The sequence below is a fragment of the Carettochelys insculpta genome, chromosome 2 (genome assembly GCF_033958435.1).
Source record: "Carettochelys insculpta isolate YL-2023 chromosome 2, ASM3395843v1, whole genome shotgun sequence".
NCBI classification, from domain to species: domain Eukaryota; kingdom Metazoa; phylum Chordata; order Testudines; family Carettochelyidae; genus Carettochelys; species Carettochelys insculpta.
Window position 1 is genome coordinate 114040358 of NC_134138.1, and position 19520 is coordinate 114059877.

The following is a 19520-nucleotide window of genomic DNA, read 5'->3' on the forward strand; positions in this document are numbered from 1 at the left end:
GACAGAGCGCCCAACACTGCTGTCCTCGAGCAGCTGGAATCCCAACCGTGCACACCCTCCTCAGGCAGCGTCAGCTCCGCTGGCTTGGCCACGTCCACAGGATGAATGATGGAAGGATTCCAAAAGACACCCTGTATGGTGAGCTAGCCTCTGGCAAAAGACCTCCCGGATGCCCCCAGTTGCGCTACAAAGATGTCTGCAAGAAAGACCTCAGAGAGGTAGACATCGAGCTGGACAACTGGGAAGAACTAGCAGACGACCGCAGCAGATGGAGGCAGGGGTTACACAAGGGCCTTCAGAAGGGCGAGATGAGGATCAGACAGCTAGCAGAGGAGAAGCGAGTGCACAGAAAGCACACTAAGGACTTGCCAGACACCCACCACATCTGCAAGAGATGCAGCAAGGACTGTCACTCTCGTGTGGGTCTTCATAGTCACAGTAGACGCTGTAAATGAAGTCCTCAATTGAAACTATAAAGGGCGTGATCCATAGTCTATGCAGACTGAAGGATGCCTACTACTACTACTAGTAACAATCTCTCTCAATATTTTAGTGCATCTGTATTTGAGTCTGTGCATTTGTGAGGCTGTTTATTCAAGAACACCTCCTAAACTGTAAAAGCCAGGACCACAAAATTTGGTATGCAGTTTCCTCCTACCCTAACTGAAAGCAAGGTCAGAACGTGTTTATTCCTGGAAAAGAGGAAATGCCAGGAATGAAACACAGAACCTCCTGCTTTCTAAAACACAAGAATCAGATCATCATTTTAAAAACAAAACAAAGAAGTCCTACTTGATAAGCATATTTGATTGCTAGGTATTACAGAGGAACTGAAAGAGGTAGATTAATGCACAGAGAATTGTTTCCCTGGGATTTGGTTTAAAAGTTACAGTATATGGTGTGGGAGTGGGGAGGGATTTACATAAATCAGCACAGAGGAGTCTCACAAACCAAAAAAATAAAGAATATAATATGATTGCATCTAACTAAACATTTCCTTTTCACTTACATATCTGTTGTTCCAAGGTTCAGTCCTTTCCAAGCATGGATATTGTTAAAATTACATACCTCGTGCCTGGATTAATTCATCTCAGTATCTCTGCTCTGGCCAACAAAATACTGCTGCAGGCAGATCGCTGCTTCAATTCAAATCTCACACTCTCTACCCATTGACGCATCTGCCTCCCTGACTTTCTGGAGACGTTCAGGGACCCAATGTATCTGTTTAACTTTTTACAGGTAATTTAGTTAACTGAATGGCTGGGATGTCTAGAAGAGGGTAGTAGCCTTCCCATCCATGAAGCAATAGAATACCAATTGAAATTCATTAAATACTTTCAGATAGGGCTTTTCTACACTTTTCAATTATATTGATTTCAATTGCAAAAAGAATACAAAAATGTAGAGTGTTCATTTTGTATTATTTTTATTACAAATATTTGCACTGTAACAATGATAAAAATTGTTTTTTCAGTCATCTCATACAAGTACCATAACAGTCTTTTTACTGTAAAAGTGCAATTTACAAATATGGATTTTTGTTACATAATTGCACTCCATGGCTACATCTACACTAGCCCCAAACTTTGAAATGGCCACGCAAATGGCCATTTCGAAGTTTACTAATGAAGCGCTGAAATGCATATTCAGCGCTTCATTGGCATGCGGGTGGCAGCGGCACTTCGAAATTGACGCTCCTTGCTGCCGCGCATCTCATCCAGACGGGGCTCTTTTCGAAAGGACGCCGCCTACTTCGAAGTCGCCTTGGAATAAGGGGCTAGTGTAGACACGGCCCATATCAAACAATATAAAACTTCAGAGCCTATATGTTTACTTGGTCCTGCTTCTTATGCAGCCAATCCCTAAAACAAGTTTGTTTACGTTTACATAAGCTAATGCTGCCTACTCTTTATTTAATTTTTAATCACTTGACACCCTCTTTCATCCCACTGTTTCAAGTAATACACCCTGCATAAAATTCAACCCATAAATCTTCATTTACATATTTTCATCATCTTAATGGGGGGACCTGCTAGCTGCTCTTCATGGTCTTTGGAACAGGCAAAAATTAGAAATAATATGGACCAAAAGAGGAGTTTTACATTGTGCAAAATTACCTGGTGACCCTTAAGTGAACAGCCACGCTCGGGCATGTTAGGGTGAATTGCATGGGTACTTGAACAACACGGTGAGGTACGTGGGGTGGAGGCAGGGGCCAGAGACCCTTTTAAATTGTGATAGGGAAATATGCCTTAGCACAAAAGGCTAAGCCACAGCTATAACTACATCAGTTTCATAATAAATAGCACAATCACTCTCAGTGGAGCGGGCCATCACTGAGAAGCAGCCCTGCCTTTTCCCCAGTTCAACACTTCACCCACCTCTCACCACCACCCTTATTTAGGACTTGGAGCAGAGCATATTTGCTCCTCATATACTAAATACAGTGAAGCAAAATTCCACAGTGGGTATGATCATGAAAAGGAAACATAGTTATTCTGGATTTAATGAAATACTCGGGTATGTCAAGGAAGGATTTAGCACGAATTCTCTGAAGAAATTTGACATCAGTCCAAAAAACCTTTAAGACAATAAAACAGCATTGCAGAGAAATCTCCCAGAGGCCTTGGTAGGTGGAGCCAGAGCACCTGTGCCCCGCCCACAGAGACTGACATATGAAGCAGGAAGTGCCAGAGGAAGGGCAATTAAAATGGTAGCCTCTGAGCTGAGCAGAAGGCCCTTGCCAGGCTCTGGAGAGTAAGAGCCAAAGGCCGTGTGCCAGACTGACAGACTGGCCAACCCAGTTGGTCAGCCACCGTGACCTAACCCCAGATGCACATCTGGGCCTACCACTTGCCTGCTACCCAGAGGTCCCTGAGCTACCTGGGTCCCCTGACTCTCTGCGGACTCACTACCTGGAAGGCCCTAACCTGCCCAAGCCACCTACCCTGAAGATGACATGCCGGATTCTCCAGACCTGCCGTCTGCCACTTATCCAGAAGATGTGGATGGACCTGCCTGGTTTCCCAGATGACCCTATTAGAGGCAGGAAGTAGCCCAGGGGACGCCCTGCCAGAGCCAGTCAGTGTCTTGTTGCCTGGATCCTCACTGACTAGTGTCAGCTGCTGTTAGGACCCCGGGTTGGGGCACAGTGGAGTGGGTGGGCTTGCACTCCTTACCCCACCCCATGGAGTGGTACTCTTCCACCTCTCCAGACCTTCAGCTGACTTGTTTGGTTACTGTGCTGCCCTGCTCTAGGATGAACCATTTACTTAATGTTTACCTTGTCAGCCCTGCAGTAGGGAGCAGAGCCTTGTGCTGCCACTGCCCCGCCCTATCCCAGGGCAACGTACTTACCCACTGTTTGCTTGTCCAGCCCTGCTACATGGAGCTGAGCCTTGTACATTGACAGCTACCCTGCCCTGCTCCAGGGACAGGGGCTTACATATTGTTTGTTGGCTCAGCCCTGTTAACAGGGAGCTGAGCCTTGCTTTGACTGTTGCCATGCCCTGCCGCAGGGCTGGGGGCTTATATACTGTTTGCTCCTGCTGCCAAGAGCTGAGCCATATACTGACTGCTGCCCCATCCTGAACCAGGCAGCTCCAAGACCGTAGTGAACTGTTGTGACCTTCCTCCACTGTGGAGGGGCAAACCCCTAACACACACCTCTACAGTCCCACCCAGCTCAATAAACTTGTTTTGGATTTGGGTAGACAGATGATGGCCTCGCGTGCGTTTTCCTCTCTCGTGATTCATGAACACACTTAACATGGCCTGGTAAATGTGGGTCATACTTGCTAAGAAGCTCAAGTATACCAAGAAAACTTCTGTTTGTAGAGTTACAACTATGTTGACAACAAAGCCAATTCCCCTTTGAAAAGAAAAAGAAATGACGTTCAATATGTGCTCAAGGAGTTTTTTGGGGTTTTTTCCAGTTACCAGTTTCTGTGTTTATTTCACTCAGGAATAAGTTTTCAATTGACCTGTCAGCTTGTGCTGCTCTATTAGCTGATTTCTGCATAACATAGTTATCTTTATGTGATACTGAAGTTTCATCCAGCCTCTATTGATGCTCCAATCAGATGAATCAGAAGTACTGATGCATTTGAAGTGTGACTGTTAAAAATGAAACAGGGTTCATTGCACCAACCGTTTTTCTGTGCTCCAGCTGAGCCAGTCTCTTGTGCAGATCTCTCCATCTAGAAGAGCTTTTGTCAGCAGACAAGTGGAAAAAGCAAAATGTTCAGTATCTTTTGGTATGTCACTTGAAATCTGGAAACAACTAACTTTGAGGAACAACTGCATTTGACTAATGTTGTTACCAAAAAGTCCAACATCAGGTTTTGATGCCACTGTTATTACACTGTGTCCTGTGCTAGTCATGAGTTCTTGCTCTTCCTGTGCATCATCTCCAGGGTCCTCAGTTTCTGCCTGCAGTCTCTAAATCAAGCATAGATTCTGCACTTGTCCTTACTGTTGGCATTTCTGTGTCTTGATTAATGACCTCCTCATCTGGAGGCAGTGGCACTGAAATGTCATTTGTGGGTACAAAGTCTTCATCATCAGAACTGGAAGTGTTACTGCCCATGTGGTCACCATCTAATGCTTGAAAAACAAAAGCAACAAGCAGTCCTGTGGCACCCTATAGACTAACAGATACTTTGGAGCATAAGCTTTCGTGGGCAAAGACCCGCTTCATCAGATGCAACATGATGAAGCAGGTCTTTGCCCACGAATGCTTATGCTCTAAAATATCTGTTAGTCTATAGGGTGCCACAGGACTTCTTGTTGTTTTTGAAGATACAGACAAACTTGGCTACCTCTCTGATCTAATGCTTGAAGCATCTTTTCTATGAGAAATGATATTATCGTCTTTAGACTCTTACCAGCTGGTTCACTCTGTTGCTTTTGCCATCTCTTACTTACATCACTTTCAGATCACCACTTCAACTTTATGAAAGGGTTCTCTTAAAACACAGTAATATCCAATAAATTAAATTGCTGAAGGTGATTGGTTATACAAAATTTTACTTGTTATACTTTGCAATTAATATTATATAAAAGCAGGATGGGGGTATTATTTACTATGGCTTTTATGGCCTTTTTTCAAAGTCTTGAAATTTCATCTGCTAACATGTTCCCACTATTAAATTAATCTAACTGGTGCATTACTACAAATATGAATACAGAGTGTTTGCTAGAGTACGTATAAGGTTTATTAATAGGGCTGTCAAGCGTTTAAAAATTGATCATGATTAATCATGCTGGCAAACAATAATTTATTTATTAAAATGTGTAGCCTGGCTTGCATATCCAGACACAGGCACACCACAGCAGGGTTCTTTCCCCTTTAAGCTGCCATCAAGGACCACTGAGGATGTGTTTGAGATACTGAGGGAGGCAAACTTGGCTCCAGGGCTCTGCACGGTGCCTGGCGGTTTAATCACTGGGAGGCTAAATGCACAGGAGTTAGAAGGGTTCAACCCTAAGTCTGACACCTCTTGAGTCAGGTGCTGGGAAGTGTAAAAAAAGTAATATCAGAGAGGTGGCCAAATAAGTTTGTACCTTCAAAAACAAGAAGTCCCGTGGCACCTTATAGACTAACAGATATTTTGGAGTAGTAATTAATTCTGTTACTGTAAAGTGATGTTGCTCTTAGGGGAAGTTTAACCTTTAAATTAGATGTTTATGGTCCAAAATATCTGGTAGTCTATAAAGTGCCAGTAAAAAAGTAAGACTTTCAATTAAGGCGCATTAACGTGTTAATTTTTTTAATGCATTAATTCTGTCCTGCGTTAATTGCAGGCATTAACACACATTGACAGTCCTATTTATTAAACCACTAGAATTAAATGTTTATTTATCGTAAAAAAGCCTTTAAAGGAGAATCTAAAACTGGACAAAGAGGAGGCTTACAGCGGAGCCTGTTATGGTTATTGTATACGAAGACAAACAGAAAAAATAAGAATACAAAAATCTCTTATGCAGCGATAAACATCTAATTTAAAGATTGAACTCCCCCTAAGAGCAAGGAACATCACTTTACAGTAACAGAATTAATTACCACTTCAAAAACCTCTGAACTATGCAAAGATTGTAAACACTGTTTCATAGCATAGAACCAATAATCACAGAAGGTACTCCAAACTCCAGTCACACAGCTGACAACTCGGACGTAACCGAAAAAATGGTGAAGTTCCAAGGTCCCACAACGATTTAAATAATTTTTTTGCAGGTATAAATAGCTTCTTTAGTTGGCTCTGTTATAACTGTAACATCAGATGCATAATAAATGGAAATCACTTGGTAGGAAAATGTCAACATTTGAGGCCTCTCTTTCTCCTGAGGCCTGAGCCAAATGGCACTCCCAGCCCTTCCCCAGCCCATCAGGGCCTGCTTTTGGGGGGGTGTTTGCCACATGCACAAGCGCCAGAATTTTTCATCTCAGTGGCACCTATCAATGTGGCATGAGCACCCACTTCTGTTGCACACTGGGGTACAGATCCCAGATAGAGCCCTCTTAATTCTTTCTTATTGCCCATATTGTCCTCTGGAGCTCATCTTTCTTTTGCAGGTGCTATGTATACAAGTACTCCTGTATTTTATTTAGGGCCATTAATGATAGTGGATTCATCTGATTAACACAAAGCAAATTAACTAGATTAAACAAAACAGTCAGCATGAATCACCATTTTAACCACAATGTTAAACATTAATAGAAAACCAGTTCTGATGTATTTTGGGGTGTTTTCTTTATTTAAACACTGACTTCAGTTTGTCAGGGAATTTGTAAGAGGAAGTCCAAGGGAGTCCTACTCTGGTTAGGAGGACTCACAACACCTGTGCCTGTAGGCAGACAGATCACCTGACCATGGATGCCTCTGCCCAGATCCTGGTGTAGTTTTGCAGAGACTGTGACTCACGTTTCCCACTTACAGAAATCCAGGCCGAGGGGAACATCCAGTGTGAAAGGTGCCTGCTGGTGGACTCTCTCATGAGGCAGGTGGGACAGCTGCAGGAGGAAGTGGCTAGGCTTAGGAACATCCAAACCCCTGAGAAACGCCTGGAGAGTACCACGCAGAGACATCTAAAGCTGAGGTATCTATTCATCTACAGAGGACTACTGGCACACCACTGGGGCAGGAGGGGATGGCTCTGTTTTTGAGGGGTGAGGGGGGGGCACTGGCAGCTGGTTACTACTTGTAGCAGGCAGTGTTCCATTCCTGCTTCCAACTTTCCCACTGTGTTTCTGGAGAATCATTATACTGCTCTGGATGCCAGAGGTGAGGAATCCTCCCCTCAGGAGGAGAAAGAGAAGCCATGCACCTCCAAGGCTGTGAGGAGGAAATGCAAGGTAGTGGTGTTTGGAGACTCTTTTCTGAGAGGGCTGGAGGTACTCATCTGTCACCCTGATATGACATCCCGGAGGTAAGCTGCATACCAGGGGTACGTATCAGAGACATTACAGAGGGACTGTTAAGAATCATCCAGCCTTCTGACTACTACCCCATGCTACTCATCCCTGTGGCCATGAAAGATACTGCAAAGTGTAATTTTCAGCAGATTGAGAGTGACTGTAGCCTCTGGGAGTACGGGTGAAGGGAGTTTGGAGCACAAGTGGTATCCTCTTCAGTCCTTCCTGTCAAAGGGAAGGGCCCAGGCAGAGACAGGTGCATCCTGGAGGTGAATGCCTGACTGCAGATGGTGTCACCAGGAGGGATTTGGCTTCCTTGGCCATAGAATGCTATTCCAGGAAGGACTGCTGAGCAGGGATGGTGTTCACCTCTCAAGGAACTGGAGGGATGTATTTGGATGCAGGCTGGCTAACCTGGTGAGGAGGACTTTAAACTAGGTTTGATGGGGGCAGGTGACCGAAGCCCACAGCTAAGCAGAAAAACAGGGAGACCTGGGAGATGGGTTGGAAATGGGAGGGAATGTTCTGTATATAGCAGAGAAAAAGGAGAAACTAGGCAGAACTGGGAGGCAAAAGCAAATCATATCTTAGATGCTTGTATAGAAATGCAACAGGTATTGGTAATGAGCAGAAAGAACTTGGAGTCCTAATAAATAAACACAACTATGACACAGGACAGGGATCTGCCACCAAAATAGTGAGAAGAGCCTTTGTTTTTCTTTGCCAAATTCAGTTACAAAATCAACACTTCAAGAGCTGTAATACATGGGAATATGAGACAGTCCTTAATAAATAACCATACTTTGTCATCCCTGTTTTAAGAACGGTGTGCACACGATTTGTATCAGTTAGAAAGCTGTTATGCCCCATCTCCAGGCTTTACCCACCTCAACTCCTATGCCCCCCCACCCCTCCATCCCCAGGTTTAACCCCTTCAGCCCCAACCCTCCCATCCTCAGGATTTACTTGCCTCAACAAATGAGCTCCACACACTGGGGCTGCTTCCCCCGCTGCCGCAGCCTCAGTGCAGCTGTGCAGCTCCAGCAGTGGCAGGCTCGGCCGCCTGTCTCCCCAGCTCTCCTGCAGGCTAACTTCCCCCATGTGGAGCACACAGGCAGCTCCCCTGCCTGCTGGTTTCTCTCTCCACAGTTGACTGCTCAGCAGCTCCACAGGCCTGCTGCTGCTTAAACAACAACTAAAAAAATCTACGTTAACTGCAGGCATTGTTTAATCAGCAGCAGCCTCCAGAGCTGCAAGTGGAGTCAGTGGCAGCAGCGGTCAGAGTGACAAGTGGCTCCTTAAAGAGCTGCAGGTTGCTGACCCCTGAGATAGTTGATACCACAGACTTTGTGGGATAATACAAACAATTGGAATAGTGGTGTAGAAGGCATACTGAGACTTTAGTAAGGCATTTGATACAGTCTCAGACCTTCTAATCAACAAATTCGGCAAATACAATGTAGATGGGGCTACTGTAAGTGGGCACATAATTGGCTGGATAACCATTCTCAGAGCAGGTATTAACGGTTCACAATCACAGAATCACAGGGCTGGAAGGGACCTCAGGAGGTCATCTAGTCCAGCCCCCTGCTTCAAGCAGGATCAACCCCCACTAAGTCATCCCAGCCAGGACCTTGCCCAGCTGGGACTTAAAAACCTCTAGGGATGGAGAATCCACCACCTCTCTAGGCAACGCATTCCAATGCTTCACCACCTGCCTGGTTAAGTAGTTTTTCCTAATATCTAACCTACACCTCTCCCTCTTCAACTTCTGACCATTACTGCTTGTTCTGCCATCCGACACCACTGAGAACAGTTTCTCACCATCCTCTGTAGAGCTCCCCTTCAGGAAGTTGACGGCTGCTATTAAATCACCTCTTAGTCTTCTCTTCTGTAAACTAAACAAGCCCAAATCGCTCAGCCTCTCCTCATAGGTCTTGTGCTCCAAACCCTTAATCATTTTTGTTGCCCTTTGCTGAACCTGCTCTAGCAAATCCACATCCTTTTTATACCGGGGGGCCCAAAACTGAACATAATATTCCAGATGTGGCCTCACCAGTGCTGAATAAAGAGGAGTAACTACTTCCCTAGATCTGCTCGAAATGCTCCTCCTAATGCACCCCAGTATGCTGTTAGCTTTCTTGGCTACAAGGGCACATTGTTTACTCATATCCAACCTTTCATCCACCATAACCCCTAGGTCCCTTTCCTTCGTACTGCTGCTGAGCCAGTCCATCCCCAGCCTGTAACAATAGCCACATCTACACGTGCCGGCTACTTCGAAGTAGCCGCGCCAACTTCAAAATAGCGCCCGCCACGGCTACACGTGATAGGCGCTATTTCGAAGTTGACATCGACGTAAGGCGGCGAGATGTCGAAGTCGCTATCCCCATGAGGAGATGGGAATAGCGCCCTACTTCGACGTTGAACGTCGAAGTAGGGCACGTGTAGCCGATGCGCGTCCCACAACATCGAAATAGCGGGGTCTGCCATGGCGGCCATTGAGAGACGCTCTCTCCAGCCCCTGAGCTCGATGGTCGCCGCGTGCAGCGGCCCCTTAAAGGTCCCCGCCCCCTGCCTTCCTGTGCAGGAAGCTGAGAGAGTGTGCAGGCGGCAGCACAGCCACGCGGCCAGCCTGCACGCCCCTCTGCAGCCGCAGTCCACCACCCCCGCAGTGATGGCCGCCCGCCAGCCCCCCAAGCGACCCCAGGGCACCCCCCCCCAAGGGGATCCAGGGCTCCCAGGCTGGCAGCCAGCTGCGGAAGAGGCAGCGGGGCCCCTCCTGGATGGAGGCCGAGATCTGGGACCTGCTGGGGCTCTGGAACAAGGAGGAGGTGCTCCAGGTAATGGGGAGCAAGAGGCGGAACGCAGATGCGTTCGCTCGGCTGGCCAAGGGCCTGGCCACCCGGGGTCACCCTGCCCACACTCCTGACCACGTCAGGAGTAAGGTCAAGGAGCTGCAACAGGGTTACACCCAGGCCTGGGATGCGGCCGGCCGATCTGGGGCCGCCCCCATCACTTGCCCCTTTTACACGGAACTCAGGGAAATCCTGGGCCCCCAGCACACCTCCTCCCCTCCTTCCACTCTTGACACCTCGGCCGATGAGCCCCAGCAGGCCCCGGAGGCGGAGTCCACTCCGGAGGCAAGCCCCGCACCCCAGGGGCCCCCCCAGGAGCCCACCCCGGGGGACTGGAGGAAGATGAGGAGGGGGGATCCTCCTCCAGCGATGGGGGGCTCTGGATCGCCATCCCGTCCCAGAGCTCCAGCAGGGCGTCCGCCCACAGGGTGTCCCCCGACCGTGGGAGCAGACCACCAGGTATGTACCCCCCACGGTGCACACCCCCGGGGTTGAGGGGCGGGGGCAACAGACATGACCAGGGCCCTCCACATGCCCAGATGACCATGGCCCCAAGGACATGCGTGGCATGTCCCTCAGAAGAGTTCATCAGCCCCTGCCCCCTCAGCACGACAGTGCCATGCCCCATCCCTAGGGATGGGGGGAGTGGAACCTAGGGTCCCCTGGGGGGAGTGGGGTGGGACACCCATCAGCAGCAACAGCATCTCCTGGGGACGGGGATGGGGAACCAGCAGCAGAGGGGTGGGGGGACAAGGTCCATGGCTTGGGGGCCACAGTAGCGGCTGTCTCCACTCTTCTTCCCCCCGTGTTCCACAGCTGCACCATCAGAGGGACCGGAGAGTGCTGGTGAGATGTCAGTGGTCCCGGAGAGCCCACCGGGGCCATCACTCGAGGCCAGCCCCTCGGCGGAGCACCAACCAGCCCTAAGGCAGGGACGACGGTGGACCCAGCACCACCCCCAGACGGCAATGGACCCCCAGCTGCTGGCGATCCTCCAGTGGCAGCTGGAGGTCTCAGAGCAGCACCTGCGGGTGGAGAAGCGGTGCCTCCATCTGCAGGAGTGGGCGCCGGCCTGGCGCCAGGAAGCATGGGGGGCCTTTATGTGCACATTTGAGCGCATCGCGGACTACCTGGCCCCCCATGCCGCGCCAGCTGCAGCTCTGCCCGCCCTGCCTGCTCCACCCACCACTCCACCCGCTGCTCCACCTGCCGTTGCACGGCCGTCCACCACCAAGGGGCGTTCCACCGAGGGGGACCTGGGGCCTGCTGACACCCGCCGGCCATATCTGCCGGTCTGCCTGGCCCCCAGCCAGCCCTGGCCAGGGCTGAGGCCGAGGCGCGGGTCGCGGCCGCCCACCCCCAGCGCTGGACATTAGCGGGTGCGGGGCCCACGACATGGCCCCCTGTCCCCCTTTGTACATATCCCCTTTTACTTGTGTTGTATATAGTTTGTATTAGACCCCTGTTGTTTTATGATACCTGCCCCCCCCATGTAAATAGTTCTCCCCTTCCTTGTGTTCCACTGTTTTTTTTGCTTATCATAATCATATAATATATAATATTTATGTTTGTTGTAAATAATATAATAATAAGAATTCAATGTTTGGTGGTTTCACGAACAACAGTTCTACTTTTATTTGCAAGAAAAGTTGTGGGGGTGTGCTCTTGGGTGCTCTGTGGTGTGGGCGTAGGGGCAGGGAGTGTTGTGGAGGATAGGGGGGGTGCAGTGGGGGGCCTGCCAGCGTTCACCACCCGGCCTCGTTGAAATGGGCCCGCAGGGCCTCCTGGACCCGGATCCCCTCGGGGTCCACCTGGCGATTGGGGGCAGCGGGTCGCTGCACGTCGGCCCTGCCAGCCTCCACAGCCCAGCCCTGAAAGAATGCCTCCCCCTTGCTCTCCACCAGGTTGTGGAGGGCACTGCACACGCCCACAATCTGGGGGATGTTGGTGGGGCCCGCATCAAGGCAGGTGAGGAGACACCTCCAGCGCCCTTTGAGGCGGCCAAATGTGCGCTCAACCACCTGGCGCACATGGTTCAGGCGCATGTTGAAGCGCTCCTGGCTGGCAGACAGATGGCCCATGTATGGGTGCATGAGCCAGGGCCGGAGGGGGTATGCCGCGTCTGCAACGACGCAGAGGGGCATGGTGGTGTCCCCCACAGGGATCTCCCGCTGGGGGATGTAGGTCCCCACCTCCAGCCGGCGGTGCAGGCCCGAATTCTGGAATACCCGGGCGTCATGGGTGCTGCCAGGCCAGCCAACATATATGTCCAGGAAGCGGCCCCGGCTGTCCACCAAGGCCTGGAGGACCACTGAGTGGTAGCCCTTCCTGTTCAAGAAGCGTCCTCCACTGTGCTCCGGGGCACGGATGGGGATATGGGTTCCATCCAGAGCCCCGAAGCAATTTGGGAAGCCCAGGGTGGCAAACCCCGTGATGGCGGCATCCGGGTCCCCAAGCCACACAAGCCTGTGGAGGAGCAGGGCGTTGATGGCGTGGACGACCTGCAGGGGAAGGACATGGGAGAGCACCAATGAGGGGTGTGCAGGGTGCGTCTGGCCGTCCCCTGCCAGGGCTCCCCTCCCCTTCCCTGCCAGGGCTCCTCTCCAACCCCAGGGCTGCCTCCCCCTCCCCGTGGGTCCTCCTACCTCCATGAGGACAGCCCTGACAGTGGCCTTGCTGACGCCAAACTGCTGGCCCAGGGATCGGTAGCTGTCTGGAGTGGCCAGCTTCCAGACAGCGATGCCAACCCGTTTCTCCATGCTGAGGGCATGCCGCATGGCAGTGTCCTGGTGCCTCAGTGTGGGGGTGAGCCACTGGCAGAGCTCCAGAAATGTCTGCCGGCTCATACGAAAGTTCTGCAGCCAGCGGTCATCGTTCCACTCTCCGAGCACCAGCCGTTCCCACCAGTCGGTGCTCATGGGGTAGCTCCACAGCCGGCGGCGTGTGCAGCGGGCGGGGGGCTGCAGGGTTTGGGGCTGCTTCCTTCTCCTCTGGGGGCAGCTCCTCTTCTGTGACTAGAAGGTGATCAGCTGCCTCCTGCATGGCATTGAGCAGGGCGAGCACTGCTCCTGCAGGGGTGGCTGGTTGGACCTCTGGCTGCTGCTGCTGCCGGGGGTCCATAACTGCTTCGCCGAGGTGTGCATGCCTATGGCTCTGCAAACCGCGTGCTTGTGCAGGCTGTGTGTGTCTGGGAGGGGCCCTTTAAGGGAGCAGCTAACTGTTGCCCCGGAAGTGCTAGTCCATCCTGTGACCCTGTCTGCAGCTGTTCCTGGCACCCTTATTTTGATGTGTGCTACTTTGGCGTGTAGACACTCCCCTGCAGCGCCTACTTCAATGTGGTGCTGCCCAACGTCGACGTTGAACATCGATGGCACCAGCCCTGGAGGACGTGTAGACGCTATTCATCGAAATAAGCTATTTCAATGTAGCATACACGTGTAGACGTAGCTAATGTTTGGGATTCTTCCGCCCCAGGTGCGGGACTCTACGCTTCTCCTTATTGAACTGCATCAGATCTCTTTTGGCCCAGTCCTCCAATTTATCCAGGTCACTCTGGATTCTTGCTCTACCCTCCAACGTATCTACCTCTCCCCCTAGTTTTGTGTCATCCGCAAACTTGCTGAGGGTGCAACCAGTCCCTCATCCAGGTCATTAATAAAGATGTTGAATAACACTGGCCCCAGAACCGAGCCTTGCGGCACTCCGCTTGAAACAGACCGCCATCCAGATATTGAGCCATTGACCACTACCTGTTGGGCCCGACCATCAAGCCAGCTTTCTATCCATCTTACAGTCCAAGGATCCAATCCATATTTCCTTAACTTATGGACAAGAATGTCATGGGAGACCATATCAAAAGCTTTGCTGAAGTCAAGGTATATCACATCCACTGACTTCCCCATGGCCACAGAGCTTGTTACCTTGTCATAGAAGCTAATCAGATTGGTCAGGTAGGACTTGCCCCTGGTGAATCCATGTTGGCTACTTTTGATCACTTTCCCCTCTTCCAAGTGCTTCAGAATGGATTCCTTGAGGATTCCCTCCATTATTTTCCCAGGGACTGAGGTAAGGCTGATGGGTCTATAGTTCCCTGGATTGTTGTTCTTTCCTTTTTTAAAGATGGGCACTACATTTGCCTTCTTCCAGTCATCCGGTATCGACCCCGATCTCCAAGAGTCTTCAAGAATAATGGCCAAAGGTTGAGCAATGACCTCTGCCAATTCCCTCAGTACCCTGGGGTGCATTAAATCCAGACCCATGGGCTTGTGCACATCTAGTTTTTCTAGATAGCTCAGAACTTGTTCCTTCCCCACAGATGGCTGCCCTCCACCTTCCCATACTGCATCATCTAGGACCGCCATGGGGAAGCTGACTTTGTCCGTGAAGACTGAGGCAAAAAAAAAGCATTGAGTACTTGCACTGGAAGGGCATAACAAGTGAGGTTCTGCAGGGTGGTCTGTTTTGGGACTGGTTCTGTTAAATATCATCATCAATTATTTAGATATTGGCATAGAGGGTGTTGAAGCTAAAGACTTCTCTGTGTTTAGGTAGCTAACATTCACCTTTATTGAATTCAATAAGGCAACAGATTAGCCAAACAGGACACTAGTAAAACCAGGTCCAGCAAAGCTGCTTGATGCAGCTAACTTTAGTATTTTATACCCTTACACATACAAAGCCCAGTGTCAGAGGCAATTAGTTAGAGAATCGTAAATCACTTCCCAAAGAGAAACCGTTATCAGCAAAGAGAAACAGGTACTGGGGAGCTGGAGACTTAACTCCAAACAGCCCATTAATGCATTCCATAGAGCTCATCCTCTCTGCCATTCCCAGACAGGTCAGGGAAAGTACAGGCGCTTGTGTATGTGCAAAAGTAAGGGATGTGAAATGGCTTCTTATACAAGATGGTTTCCACAAGGGTATGCTTATTAAGTTTACAGATGATACCAAGCTGGAAGGGGTTGCAACTGCTTTGGAGGATAGGACCATAATTCAACATGATCTGGACAAACTGGAGAAATGGTTTGATGTAAATAGGATGAAGTTTAATAAGGACAAAATCAAAGTGTTCCATCCTACATGGAGTAATCAACTTCATACATATTGAATGGGAAGTGACTGTCTAGGAGGGAGTACTGATCTCAGGGTCATAGTGGACCACAAGCTAAATATGAGTCAACAGTGTGATGCTGTTGCAAAAAAAGCAAACCTGATTCTGGGATGCATTAACAGGAGTGCTCTGAGCAAGACATGCAAGGTCATTCTTCTGCTCTACTCAGCGCTGATGAGACCTCAATTGCAGTATTGTGTCTAGTTCTCGGTACCACATTTCAAGAAAGATGTGGAGAAGGTCCAGAGAAGAGCAACTAGAAGGATTAAAGGTCTAAAGAACACGAGTTATGAGGGAAGACTGAAAGAACTGAACTTTTTTATCTTAGAAAAGAGAAGACAGAGGGGTCATGATAGTAGTTTACAAGTGCCTAAAAGCGGGTTACAAGGAAGAGGGGAAAAATTGTTCTTCTTGGCCTCTGATGATGGGACAAGAAGCAATGGGCTTAAACTGCAGCAAGAAAGCTTTAGGTTGGACATTAGGGAAAAACTTCCTAAGTGTCAGCATGGTTAAGCAGTGGAAAAAATTGCATAGGAAGGTTATGGACTCTCCATCACTGGAGATTTCTAAGAACAGGTTAGATAGATATATACCAGGGATGGTCTCTAGACTATGTTTTGTCCTGTCATGAATGCAGGTGATTGGACTTGATGACTTTTTGAGGTCCCTTCCAATCCCAGTGGTCTGTTTCTATGACAAGAAATAGTATTTTTCAATTCAAGTACAATTGAAGGTCAAGAATTAGATTAAGCCAACTATGCAAATGAGCCCCTATAGTGACTCAGAAAATTCCCATCCCAGTTCAAACCATGTGTTAATGTGCCAAATTTACTTGGCTTAATCTAATTCTTGACCTTCCTTCCGCCTTTGACCCTTCTACTCTCTGATTTGCTCACCTTGATAATTTTTTTTCTGATTTGTCCTCCATGATTACTGTTTTTCGTTCTCTGTGCCTTAAATATTGAGTCTGTTCTGATATGGCTCTGGTCTGAAGAAGTGGGTCTGTCCCATGAAAGCTCACCTAATAAATTATTTTGTTAGTCTTTAAAGTGCTACTTGACTGCTTTTTTGTTTTGATAGTATATAGACTAGCACGGCTCCTTCTCTGTTACAATTTCTTAAAGAATTTCATCTTTTTTTAAAATGATTTGGTAGTTTTCTCTGCCTAACAAGCTCAGTGCTTATTTTACAAGATTGCATGCAATTGCCATGATATTTCTTACATGGATCCCTGTCCAGGACACTTGTAATGCAGAAACGTGGTCATTGGTGTACATTTTTACCTCACATTAATCTTGAGGTGATGCCAGATTTGCCTGAGTTGTGCTACAGTACAATCTTACAGAACTATAATTCCTTTACTAATTACTGCTTGGTAGTCACCAAGAGTTGAAAGCGCATGTACAGTCATGCAAAGAAGAAAAAAAACTGATACAGGTTGAACCTGTCACGTCTGGCACCCCTGGAACTAACCATTGTTGAATGAGAGATTTTGCCGGACCATGAGAAGTCAAGATTATCTAGCACATTAAGATACACTTCCACTGCTTATGGGATCTTACAGCTAACTAACAGCACAGAACACTGAGAGCCAGGACTGGTGGTTGTACACAAGCTTTATGGGACCATGGGAAACTTGGCCACACCCCTGATGAGTGGTCATCAAGCTAACTAAAATCATGTAGAATTAGGGATGGTGCCAGACTAGAGAGGTTTAACTTGTACTAACATTTTGTAACTTTTGTTCAGATGTGTTGCACATGGCCTCTGTGTTGGAGTTTCCAGGAGGAAAAAAACAAAATTAAGTAGTTCAGGCTGAGCTGGAGCCTTTATAACACCACCACCAGTGTGTCACACAGTGGACACTGAAGCTGCATTAATAGATACCACAATAGGTAAAGTGTTTGGAGGACGGCAGCTGTGTGGAATCAAGTGCCCCCGTGCCAGATTTACTGAACATACTAACAGACAAAGGCTAGGTCTACACTAGACCTTGAAGTCGATTGTAGTTATATGGTTACAGCTACAGGCAATTGCACACCTGGAATCAACTTATCTACAATTGACTTAACTGGCTGTCCTCACAGTGGGAGGTCAACAGGAGAAATCCTCCTGTCTGTCTTCCTTGCTCCTTGCAACACTGAGGAGTTCACGGGTAGACTATCAATCCCTCAGAGTTCGATTTTGTGGAGGCCTAGTGGGGCTACATGTAACTGAGCCCCAGAAGATCATCCAGGCCAATCTTCTTTGGTAGTGAAGACATACCCTGAGCATGCTCAGTAACACTGGTGTCCCTGTCCCTTCCCTGTCACCCCACATCAACAGGCACTGATTGTGTCTGGGTACCACTGAACGAAAAGGTTCTGGTGACTGTACGCGGTGTGCACAGCCAAGAATGGAATGGCTATTTGCACATACCTCAAAGAACATCAGTTGCAATAGGTTAGTAACTTGATTCTCTCCCATTCCTTCAGTGGGGGTAGCTGCAAATAACCTCAGCAGTGAACCATTTTTAAAAAGTATTTGATAACGCCAATATTCAAAGTTTGAGAGCATGCTCTGCCTATGCTTTACAGGGATCACCTCTAGGCCAGAAAGCTGTCAAGTATTTACATTCAACTCTGTGTTTTAAATTAAATGCTCTCTGGGTAGTCTGAAACAAAGACATACAATATGAATGACTTTGGACATTATAGCTGTGATGTGACAACCTAAAGCCCGGAAGGAACAGAATGTATGGGAGTTAGGTTTGTGAATGTTTCATTTTGGATATGGTTGGTACTTGATTCAAAAGAGTCTTTGAATTTATCTGGTTTGTTTATCCTAACTATCCATGTGTTTAGTATATACATACTCTTTCTCCAGTTGTGATGATTTTGAAAAGCAAACCCATGATGCAGACCCTGCTGGATGGTTCTTAAAAATATTTTGATATTTGTTAACATCTGTTTCCTCTCCTCCTGCAGATCACAGAACAGCAAGAGCTGCCTGGGCTTTTGGTCAATGAGGTGGGGGGCACACATGCGGTGCTGGGTGCCCATGTGGAATTCCTGAAGACACACTTCCACCTTATCACCATGAAGGAATTTCTCAAAAGCAAACCACATTTGAGCCAAAAGGTCCAAGCTGTTTATATATGGTGGCACAAACCCACCATTGACCAAGAACTCCTCAAGAGCCTGCTGAACTTGAAGGTGATTGGAAATTCAGGTGTTGGAATGGATCACTTGGATCTGAAACTAATCTCTAGCTTTGGAGTGAAAATAGCCACTGCACAACATGCTGTTTCCAACTCCACTGCAGACACTGGAATGGCTTTGCTGCTGGCATCTGCTAGAAGAATAGTGGAAGGTAACATTTTAAACTTAAACATATTTCCAGAAATCATATGAGTGGTTTCTATTGCTATCTGAATTTCCCTGGAACTATTCCCATTGTAATAAATGGTGACTGTTTAAACTCCAGAAAATCTATTTGGTTGATGAAAAATAGCATTTAAAACACTAATCCTAATAGTCTTTAATAGTGATGGCTATTTTATATATAGTAATAACACATCCAGTTGAAACTGTTTGAGGAAAATATCCTCAGACTCATAGAATCATAGAAAACTAGAACTGGAAGGGACCTCTAGAGGTCATAGAGTCCAGTCCCCTGCCCTCATGGCAGGACCAAGCACTGTCTAGACCATCCCTTGGAAAGATCTGCCTAACCTGTTCTTAAACATCTCCAGTGATGGAGATTATGTAACCTTCCTAGGCAATTTATTCTAGTGTTTAACCACCCTGACAGGAAGGTTTTTCCTAATGTCCAGCCTAAAGCTCCCTTGCTGCAGTTTAAGACCATTGCTTCTTGTTCTAGCCTCAGAGGCCACGAAGAACAAGTTTTCTGTTTGTGACCCTCTTTTAGGTACTTGTAAACCACTATTATGTCCCCTCCGTGTCCTCTCTCTTCCTAACTAAACAAGCCCAGTTCTTTCAGTCGTCCCTCGTAGCTCATGTTCTCTAGACCTTTAATAATTCTTGTTGCTCTTCTCTGGACCTTCTCCAATTTCTCCACATCTTTCTTGAAATGTGGTGACCAGAATTGAACTTAATACTCTCATCCCTCGCTGTATGAGCACAGCTGGTTCCCAGTT

General features: G+C 48.0%; 1 protein-coding gene across 1 annotated transcript in view; it reads left to right on the forward strand.

The window, feature by feature from the left end:
* Window positions 1-1215: 1215 nt before the first annotated feature.
* The window catches only part of LOC142008270 (glyoxylate/hydroxypyruvate reductase B-like), a 29745-nt gene continuing 11440 nt past the window's right edge, over window positions 1216-19520 (forward strand). The window contains exons 1-2 of the mRNA XM_074985453.1: window positions 1216-1239; window positions 18349-18733. Coding sequence (XP_074841554.1) covers window positions 1216-1239; window positions 18349-18733 — 409 coding nt within the window. The remainder of the gene's footprint in view (window positions 1240-18348; window positions 18734-19520) is intronic.